The sequence below is a fragment of the Euprymna scolopes genome, chromosome 5 (genome assembly GCF_053919585.1).
Source record: "Euprymna scolopes isolate OS-2025 chromosome 5, ASM5391958v1, whole genome shotgun sequence".
Lineage (NCBI taxonomy): Eukaryota > Metazoa > Mollusca > Cephalopoda > Sepiida > Sepiolidae > Euprymna > Euprymna scolopes.
In genome coordinates, this window is record NC_136486.1 from 22,993,669 (window position 1) to 23,005,255 (window position 11,587).

The 11,587-nt window shown below is 30.6% G+C and overlaps 1 protein-coding gene across 1 annotated transcript in view; it reads left to right on the forward strand.

Annotated features, from left to right (window-relative positions):
• The window catches only part of LOC145276738 (mitochondrial import inner membrane translocase subunit TIM44-like), a 69,897-nt gene extending 64,572 nt beyond the window's left edge, over positions 1–5,325 (forward strand). The window contains exons 14-15 of the mRNA XM_080127963.1: positions 1,754–1,864; positions 4,805–5,325. Coding sequence (XP_079984089.1) covers positions 1,754–1,864; positions 4,805–4,924 — 231 coding nt within the window. The 3' untranslated portion in view covers positions 4,925–5,325. The remainder of the gene's footprint in view (positions 1–1,753; positions 1,865–4,804) is intronic.
• The last annotated feature ends 6,262 nt before the right edge of the window (positions 5,326–11,587 follow it).

The window sequence follows — 11,587 nt, forward strand, 5'->3', positions numbered from 1 at the left end:
TTTACAACCTTCAATAAAAATCAACTATAATATTTGACTTTGGTCATTTAAACTCTGATTCTAGCCAGAAATTATTTTCAAATTGTTTCCTAACCTTTTCGAGCTTTTCTTTCTTCTTTTCATCTTGCCGTCTCCTCTCACCCCTACCTAACTAGTGGATATGTTACAAAACTATACTCAGTGACGAGGCCCTAATTTTGGACCTTTGATATGTGTGTAGTCATCCGAAGTGATAGTATCGGCAGGGTTTTCTGGTTTCTGGGTTAAATAGAAACTATTGTTTACAAAACAAATTAATCTACAATCTGTAGTTCATCTCACATTCCCAAAGTAGTTGCCTTTCCCTTATAGAGTATTTCTGGATCCTTGGAAAAAATGTTTTGTTTTGTTTTTTTTAATTGGGGGTCACTGCTTATCAAGAATCGAAGGCCACTTTAGGATAAAGGTTAGGTAGATGGTGAGACAATACCAGGAATAGTAGAAGAAGGTATGTTCACACATCAGCGCACTGCATACAACTGCCTGATTAAAAATAGAATTTCCATGAACTTATTCCTTCCGCTTCTCTCACAATCACACGAGCATCAACTGCTTCCTCATATCACCAGAATAAGAAAAGTTTCGAACGACCTCAATAACTTTGCCATCCCAGTATACTTTCATCGCTACTGAGTTCTCATTCGTCTCCATTGTCTTATTGTTTTCTTGAAGGCAGTTGAAGCACTTTTTAGTGTTGGCAGGCAATCACCTATAAATGGCTACCCATCACCTCACTTGGTAGGCATCAAGCAGAGCATCAAGCTGCTAAAAAAATCTTGCCTCAGCTAAGAAAATGACTTCCAAAAAAAATCTGTCACATTTCATGTTATGTAGTTTAAATAATAACCTGACCAGAAGGAGGTTAGTTTAATTTCTAAAAAATAAAACCATCCAACACATGCCACCATTTTTTGGGCAGTGAAATTTAAACTTCCCTTATTTTGCCTTTTAGTCCTCACATTCAATGAGCGATGTTTCTGACAAAGAGAGAATAATTGCTGTTTTCTGGGACAGAATCTATTCCATCTAACACTTGTCAGCGGCAAATTTTTTACCTTGAAGTAATATTTCAATTTTTTTTTAATTTTTTAGCTCCTTACATCAAGTGGCTTCATGCCTTGTCTGAAGCAATTTCCATAAAAAAATAGATATTGAACTGAATATGATGATTATAATCTCATTTTTGTTTACTTCGTTGAATGTATTCACTTAATTTGAATGTCTTTGGTGTTTTTTTATGCATTTTTGAATCTGTGTGTGGATATTTTTGGTCCAGTTTTGTTTTGTTCTTTTTTCCCTCAATAAATCTTATTATATAATTCACATCAAACTTTATAAAAAGTCCTGAAAAGTCTGGGTTGGATTGACTTGAGAGTTTTATCATGATTAATTTGAAATTGAGTAGCTGCATCTTAAAAATGTGTTTTTCAAACAAAATTTGAAAAAATTTTTTTTTTTTTTTTTCCAAACATTTTCACATTTTATTTGTTTTTTGTTTTTTTATTCAACATTTTCAAATTTTATTTGTTTTTTTCAAACATTTTCAAATTTTATTTGTTTTTTTGCAAACAACATTTTCATATTTCATTTGTTTTATCTCCAAGCTACATTTTAAAAATTTTTTATTGAATATCTTTAAAGTCTGTTTTCTTTTAAGTAAAGATTTTATTTATAATTTTGAAATTTATATTTGCTTCCATTGTCATGATTTCAGGTTGCTGCTGGCAAAATCATGGAACAAGGCCCAGTGTTAATTATTAGTTTCAATAGCCAACAAATAATGGCCGTACGAAACAGCAAAGGTCATGTAGTTGAAGGCAATCCAGTAAGTTTTCTTTTTCTTCTTTTAAGCTTTAGAGATGTGAAGAATCTGGTTTATTGATTTTACCATTTTTTTTTAATATACAAATTCTCATAGGTTTTGCATGAAAAAAGTTTTTTTAAAAGTAGTGAAGAGATTTCCTTGAAAATCTACGAGTCAGGATGGCATGCATTTTCAGCAAAACAAAAATTCTTAGATCTCATTTCTTCCGTCTTTCAAGATGTTTCACGAAAGAATTCACACCACTTTCGATCTTGCTTGATCATTTGCAATTCTTGCCTGTTCTCCAATCTATTCCCTGCTTCCTTTATTCCAGCTCATTTAACTCGGTCTAGTTGTCTCCATCAATTTGCGGTCCTTGATATGACCTAAAACTATATCCGATGGTGAGGCCCACCTTGCGGGCCTTGGGGAATGTGGAACCACCCTTTAATTGCCATTGCTCCCAAGTTCACTCTGACCCGAAGTGGATTTATACAGATTGGCTATCCATTAGAAACTTTTCTAAAATTTAAAATGGCTTTCAATTTAAAAGTCTGACTGAGTGGATGATCATACTTTTCTCAATGAAATCATCATAAACTGATAAAAATTTGTTAAACTATGAAATTAAATGAAATTGAAGAACTGCAAACTTATAAAGGTGTATTGTTTCTTATTTTCATTTTAATAAAATTTATCAGTGAGACAATGAGGAACATAGTGAATATATTTTTTTAAAATATCACTTACTTTAAATGGTGTATTGTTTATGAAACTTACATTGATGGCAATCCAATCAAATCTGCACCCAAAACATCAAATAAACAATGCCATTTAACATGGTCTATTTTCAGTTTAATTTGCCAGTTAGTTTTATTGTAAGCTTTTCTCAAAGTTAAACTTATGTGAGCTTTTAAATATCAATCGTTGGACAAAGGGAAATATTTACAACTTTTATAAATATATAATTGAATTTTTAATTAGAAGAAAAAAAAACATTAGCTTTTTTTAGTTTTTAATGCTTATACAGGGTGTCCAAAAAGTAACTGAAGAGTTTTGAACTTAAATAAATTCTTTATTTTTTATTTTTTGATATTTTTCTGTAATTTTAACTTAAATAATTTTTTTACTTTTCGATATTTTTCTGTAATTTTAACTTAATTAAATGTTTTATTTTTTGATATTTTTCTGTAATTTTAACTTAAATAAATTTATTTTTTGATATTTTTCTGTAATTTTAACTTAAATAAATTTTTATTTTTGATATTTTTCTGTAATTTTAACTTAAATAAATTTTTTATTTTTTTATATTTTTCTGTAATTTTAACACAATCTGACTAAGACATTGGAAAATTATTTTTAAAAAATGCAAAATTCAAACAATCTTTTATTTATGAAAAATAATGTCTTTTAAATGTTGCCCATTTTCAGCTTTGCATATTTGTGCTCTTTCCAAAACCTTATTCATGACAGATTGCAGAATCTCTGGCTTGCGATTGAACTCCCTTATTTCATTCCTGATGCTTTCCTTGCGGTGACTTTTTGGACAGCCTAAACCCTGCAAGAATTGAAGGAAAACATCAGGAATGAAATAAGGGAGTTCAATCGCAAGCCAGAGATTCTGTAATCTGTCATGAATAAGGTTTTGGAAAGAGCACAAATATGTGAAGCTGAGAATGAGAAACATTTAAGACATTATTTTTCATAAATAAAGATTGTTTGAATTTTGCATTTTCTTTTTATAAAATTTCCCAATGTTTTAGTCAGATTGTGTTAAAATTACAGAAAGATATCATCAAGCATAAAGAATGTATTTAAGTTCAAAACCCGTCAGTGACTTTTTGGACACCCTGTATTAAAATTTTAATCTCTTATTTTCATCAAAAGTAAGAAAAAATTAAAGGTTAAATTTTTTTGTAATTTTAATTGAAATCTGTTATCATCACTCCAATATTACTGTGCTATAATATTTTACCAGTTCCAATAAAATGACCATTCATAAAAATTGTTGATCTATTTCTATCATCAGAAAAATATTAAAGTTATAAAATTAAAATTCTAACAACTTTTCTCTTGTATTTTTAATTAATAATTTTGTTTTTCTTTTTACACAATACTTTAAAAATCTTGAATTTTATTTGTGTTACATTTTAAAACAATGTTTAATAAATGAAATCAAAATCTTTTGAGCAGAGAAAAATTCTAAAACAGACTCAAATATTAAAATACATTGTAACATCAAATAAAACTGATTTATTTAATGAACATTTTTATTTCACATTTCTTCCTGTAGATTGTATTTATTGATTCTGCTCATTTTTTAATTGAATGAAGAAAAACAAATAAATTTTAGGAAAATTTCTCAAATTTTTTTTTCTTGGCATTTGCTGCATTTCATCAATTTTTAAAAAAAATTCTTTTGCATTTGGTTCTGTTGGTGACATCAAAAAGCTTGAAGTTTGCCCATTGCATCAGTTTTTTTTTTTTGAAGGGGTGGGGGCGTTGTGTGTGTGTGTGTGTGTGAGAGAGAGAGAGAGAGAGATATAAGTTTGACCAGAAATGGGAAAAGATTGTGATGAAAATATTTGGGCCAAACTTGGATTTTAATTTGAAAATAATACCTAAAGGAAATTTAAATGGTATGACATGGAAACTATACCATTACTCGGCTGAACATTAATTCTGAGAAGCATACTGTTATAGAATACAAACTGTGCTGATCCTTCACCTTTATGTAAGCAATGTTTCTCCCTATTGGTGACAAATGAGTTGAGTTTTTAGGGAATAAAAAATTACGTAATTGAACATTAATTCTGAGACACAAACAAGAACTGTATATCTGTTTTAACTTAAAAGTTTGAAAACAACACTTTTTTTTTTTCTTGCGACAAAAATCAAAAGATTTTAAATATGTAAACTTTTTTCTTTCATTTGTGCTTTTATTTTCTTTTGTTTTTGTAGGATCAGATCCTCAGAATATTTTATGTCTGGGCTTTGTGTCGTGACCAAGAAGAGCTTGACCCTCGTGCAGCCTGGAAACTTATGGACATCTCGGCTAGCTCGGCTGAACAGTGGCTGTAATCAAACGCAAATATTTAGGACCACATGAAGAAAACGAAAACAAATCTTGACTTTCATAGAAAAACCAAAAAGCAAAAGCAGTTAGTTAAAACAAAAAAAAATCCAGTGTTGTTAAAAAAAAAAAAATGTCAGAAAACTGAAGAAGCTGTGATATTTTCTGCATTGACAAAAAGGAAAACTTTCCACGTTTCTTTGTAGCGTCTGGTTAAGATTGGGGGCTCGTTTAAAGAATACTAGAACAGTTACTCCAGCACTGCAGATTGCGAAGCCTTTTTGAATCCCTTTGGTGTTAATGTGCCACCACCCGTCACCACCACCACCATTACGGCATCTCCTGCTGCTGCTGTTGTATTTTATGTTGAAAGCCGTTCTGTAATATAAATTATTTTTTCTCAGATTCAGTCTCTCGTCATCTGATTTTATTTTTTGCTACCTGGTGTTGCTTGGTAGAAATAACGTATAAGTTTGTAGCAATTTTTTTTTCATCTCATTTTTTTTTGTTTAGCCATGCTTTTAAAAACTAATTTAAAAGATGCGTTTTTTGTCTAGAATCTCTCCTACATTAAACAGTAAAAAAAAAAAATTTGCGTAATGTGTGTACCCATAACAAACTGAAAATATTATATTTAAAAAATCACATAAATTGATCAAGTAGTTCTATTTTTATAAAAGAAAATTAAATTTTATGAGTAAGCAAAGAGGGGCAGTCTCATCTGCTTGTGTTACTATCACTTGCCAGGAGGTGTGACTTACTTTACCAGTGTCATAGGGACGTTTCTAGAGCAGCTAATATATCCTGGCATGGCAAGCAGCTCTCCGGTTGGTAAACAATAAGACGACAGGCGCATCCCCTTTAAATCAAAGGTTCGATATGATGCTTGCTACGTCTGGATTTGTGTCGAGTTCTCAGTGTCATTAATTCTCTCCTGAGAATTTTCTGGTCAAAAACTTTTCATGCTGAGAATGAATGTTATATGAAATAAGAAAACAGTGTTTTTTCATCAGAATAGCATTCTTTTCTTTAAATATTTAAGGAACATTTTTAAAACTCAAGAGTTAAGGTATGCGATCTATTTCCTTCAGGGTCCCAATTTCAACTGCTCACGACAGATCATAGTATAGTTTCAGCTCGATGAGATTTTCATGAAAGTCAAGACGGGGGAACCATAGATTGGAGCTAAGACAAGCACTTGCCATGAAAATAATGATTAAGCAGAGACAGGCTGTGGGAAAGAGGTCAACAGTTTCCTGATACCTCTAATTTACAAATCTTCCCTCATGGCAAAAACGATAGAAAGAGGAACATATTTTATTATTAAACTTCAACAGATTGTTCTGAATTTTGAGCATTTGAAAAACCAGTGTCAGTAAGCATTGATCTGACCTTTTTGCATCTCAGCTTCACTAATCTATTCTGAAGTCGCCATGTTTTTATAAACATATTTTAAATTATACTTGTTTCCATCCGAGTACAAGAAAATATGGGTAGAAGGTTTTTAAATGAGCTTACCCAAAAATACCTCTATCATTGTGCCACACGGCATTTTGAAAAATGTCAAGAAACAAAGGGAGATAACTCAACAATAATTCATACAAGTTTTATCTTATAATGCCTACGAATTTCCATTAATCACTTAAAAATATTCTTTTTAATTTATGAATAAAACTATTTGATCAATTTTAGAGATATGATATTTTCGTTTCATCATGGGTACATACAGTATACAGATTTTTCTTTATTTTTGTTTTTTTATAGAGAGGGGGAATTCTGGACAAGAAATAAAAGTTTTAGTGCTTATTTTTACTGAGACTCGAGTTAAATATAACAGTTCAAAATAAAATAACAGTAAAACTTGTGAATATATTTTCTTATCAGTAAAAATGTTAGTGTATGTCAAAAAATTATGGAAAATTATCAAGTAAAATTTTAATTTAAAAAATCAAATTAATTTACTATTTGGAGTCTACGAACCCCAAAAGTAATCCTGCATGTCGTCTTTACTTTAGAAGGGAACAACAAGCTGGTGTACACTAATATTTTTCACTGATAAGTATATTCAGAAGTTTTTGTGCTTTTTGTTTTGAATTTCCATATTTCACTGGAGTTTCAGTGAGAACAAGCACAAAAAAATTTGGGGAGAATCATAATATCAATTTACTATTATTGAAACTGAAATTTTTGTGCTTATTCAGATTGGCACTTATGGTAGCATTTAAAATTAAAGAAAATACAGAAATGTCTGTATGATGTACGTACCAGTCATGATGGGATGAAGATGAAAAATTCCAAAAATCACATAATTTAATCAAGTTTTTTTTTTTTTTTTTTTTTATTAAAGTGAAAAAAGCATCCAACGAATCTGTGGACAAACGCAGACAATCCATGTGGAAATTGCCAAAATAATAACTGATTATCTCCCCTTATGTCAAGATAAAGATTGACTTGTCTGTCACTTACTGATAAAAAAAAAACATGAAATTGTTTGTTTTTTTATAAAGGAGTCGCCACTTATCAAGGCCCGGAGGCCACTCAAGGATAAGGGTTAATGCGTGTACGGCGGTCAAAGGGAATATGTCATAGTAATCGTTAATAATGGAAATTAGGTAAATTTGATTACTTAAGGGGATGGTTCATCAAGAATTTGTTCACGTTGGACTTGAAGACAACCATATTGTAGTCAGTTGGAAAGCAGGAAAACGGAACAGAGTTCCACAGTCATGCAATTTTAAGAAAGAAACTTTGTTCATGGAATGTACATTTAGGTTTAGGTACATATGCAGAGTGGAGGAAATTATTGTAGTCGTTTCAATTAGATGAGTTTTTAATGAAAGTCAGGACAGGGGGAACCATAGATTGGAGCTCAGACGAGCACTTGGCATGAAAATAACGATAAAGCAGAAACAGGCTCACAAAGTCTCTTCTGTAGGAAAGAGGTTGCAGGGAAGAGAAAAGAGCATCCTCAACTAGGCTACAAAGTCTATTTTGAACTCTGTAAAGACAGGATAAGCTGCTTCTAGCAGCTCCTCTCCATATGTGGACGTACTTGGCTCTTATATAGGTAGAGAATTGCATCAGCAGTGAGATATCTACTGGAACAGTAGAACGATCCCACCATATTCCCAGTAGCCTTGGCAACAGATTTTACGTACGTGTTCCATCTCAGATCAGGAATAAAGGTCAGACATAGAAGCTTATCAAAACATGGAGCCTCTCCAAAACGAGAGCTATTCATTTCAATTGATGCCAGACGGAGATCAGAACATTGATGATGGAAAGATAGAAGTTTGGTTTTAGATGCATTAAAATTAACCACCTATCTCTTTCCCCATTGCACCACGTGATCAAGATGAGAGGAGAGAGAATCAGAGAGAACATGGTCGTTTACGGCCCTTGTTGCTATAGATGGTAGTGTTGAATATCTACGAATGATGTTAGGATGTGATTTGTTTTTCATAAATTAAAAAAAAAAAAACTACTTGATCAAGTTTTGGGATTCTTGGAATTTACAATTTTCATTCCATAATATAAGTTGTTGCAATATAAAACTTTTCTTCATTTTTTGCTTTTTGCTATAAGTGCCAATCTGAATAAACACTAAAATTTTAAATGATAAAAATTTAATTTATTAATTTCGGTAAATGTTTACTTTAACTACAACAGAACCAATAAAATTTGTTTTTTTATAGGTTTTCGGGGTCGCTGACAACGAATCTGATATTCAACCCGTCGCAAATTTACCGAAAAATAAAAATGCTTTTGTAGACCGCTCGTGAAAACTTAATTTTTTAGATCAATTAAAAAAGCATCATAAACTACGCAACACAGAAAAATGAACCACTTTTTTTTTTTTTTTAAATTTTCTTGTTATTTCAAATGTCTGCTAAAAAAATTCTTCCGCGATGTGATAAGTCACCTTACTACATGCATCCATGCGCGAACGCATCATGTAAGAATAGCATAAACGATGGCAGTGAGTTGGCACAAAATAGTGTGTGGGTTCAGGGGTTAATACCATGCAAACGGTAAATTTGCAACGGGTTTGAATATCAGATTCGTTGTCAGCGACCCCGAAAACCTATAAAAAAAAAACAAATTTTATTGGTCGGTGTTTTGTTGTAGTTAAAGTAAACATTTACCTAAATTTCGGTAAATGAAAGAAAAACAAACTTATAAATCATTAAATATTAACATTTTGTTAATTTTAACAAATTTATTGATCACTTAAATAAGATCAAGGAAATGAAAAGAAAGAAAGAAAAAAATCAATTCACCTGAACGATGAAGTGTGTGTGTGTGTGTGGCTCTTTTAAAACTAATAAAAAAGACATTTTGTGGTACTAGAGGAGGATGAGAGAGATGGAATGAGAGCAACACTAAATTTATTTAATTTTTAAAAGAGAACCCCCTTCTTATCATGCACGGATAGAGAGAAGAGAGTTAGTGCCCCATCTCTGAATTTTTATACCTTACTATGTTTCTAGCTAGTTCAGATCTATTAATATCTCTTGGTTGTTAATGAGTTTATTTTAAGAAAAGCTTTCGCAATTTATCCTATATTTGTATTAACGTACTTTAATTGATTACTGTTAATATCCACAAAACTATTGCATGTGTATAGAAAAAAATAACACCACAAAATTACAAATGAATAACACCAAACATTATTATGGATTGTTTAAAAGTTATGCAAATTAGATATATAAATATGGATCTTTATCAGATTTATTTTGTGCTTTATATTCAGTATTTTAAATTATGTTATATTAATTGAAATAAGTAACCTGTTTTGATTGTAATATATTAGTGATAAATGAAAAGAAAACGTTCACATTTATTTAGATTTGGCCATCATTAAACCCTTTTAATCAATGCAAGAATTCAGACTCCCTCAAAAAGTGTAATACAATGTTATTTGTAGATATTCTTTTGGGGCGAATTGATTGAAAAAAATTAAATTTTGAGATTGACGTTTTATTTATTTTTTGGATTTTAGGGGTTTCAAAATTATTTCAAAATTTGATTTTTATCTTGTGTAGTTAGTTTAAATCGGATTAAAATCAAATGTAAAACAATTTAAGTCCTAAAATAAACTCATTAATAATGAAGGGAGATAAATAAGTCATAAAATAAACTCATTAATAATTAAAGGAAATAAATGTCAGCCATTTTTATATATAATCTTGAAACTTTTATGCAGTTTACATTTTTGATGAAAAGTTATGAATTCATCTGACTATGTTAAACCTGTTGCAGCTATACTCATTTTATAGAGAAGAGACAAACTTGTTGTTTTTAACTATATATACATATATACTAGCTGACTTCCCGTGCTCGCTACCACTTTGCAAAGTTTGCTACTTCAAATACTTGAAACAAAATTTTAAATAAAGATTTATTTATATTATTTAAATTAGTCAGACTACTGTTCTCATCTTGAGTGTTGTTCGCACAATGTTTCAGTCAACGTAACCTCTGACCTTCTTTAGGCATATCTTATCTCTGTATCTTTCTGTTGAACTCCGGAATCTACAGGAAATTTCAGATAGAACATTCTACTTAATCCATGGAGGTTGCATACTGTCATTCCATCAACCATGCCTGGGTAGAAGTAATTCACAATTGTCTTTTGAGTCTCACCCACATTGAGCTCCTGTGGTGTAATGGATAAAATTCAGCTTTGACACTTTTCTGGAGGTTGAAGGTTCAGTTTTCAGTGTGGTACAATACAAAATTTTTTTTTCTTAAAGCATAAAAGCCAATGTCAGGTGATAATTTGAGGCATTATGTCATCCCTATACATGTCACAAACTCCACAAGCTTCTTTGAACTTTTAATTCAAAAAACAAAAATGTTAAAAATGAACAGGTTTGTTTTATTGGTTTTCTATTTTCAGAGTTAAAAATAAAACTAAAACGTAATGAAATTAACAAAAATATATGTAAATATTAGAACAAAGACATTCTCTAAATGTTTAAATGACAAAGAATTTTTAAAGCAAGAAAGCAACTTATGATAATCTTATATGGATTGAAAAGTCTTAATGCAAAACTTGATTTTTCTAAAAAAAAAAAAAAAAAAAAAAAAGAAGGAAAGTATAATCTATATACAGCAGAACCCTGGGATACGGGGACTCTAGGATACATTTTTTTCAGGTTATGATGTTTTTCCAGCCCCTGGTTATAGTATTTGCCCCTGCCTTACAGGGTTATGTATAATGTTATTTGATTATATACATGTGTATTATATACTGTATTGTATTTTGTTACTAATTTTTAATGTTGTATCCCGGGTTCTACTGTAAATAAAAGTTTAATTGTTTATTACTAATAGATAGTCTAAAAATTCAATTGCTTCAACATTTTGCTATAGTATTTTTATCGTGCCCATGCGTGTCTTTATATATCATTTTTTAATTATAATGTTCTACAAATTTTTATTTAATACAACAGAAACATTGATCAGATCAAGTGGAGAGAAGCAATTCGACCAAATAGAAGAGAGATGGAGTCATGCCCATCAAATTCTCAATGTAAGGCTAAGTGTAACAAGCATTGAAGACTTCTCTCCCACGTCATTAAGAAACAGATTCTGGACTTAGGGTTGATATCGCCAAACTAAAATTGCCTTGTTTTTTTTTTTTTTTTTTTTTTAATAGCAATTAA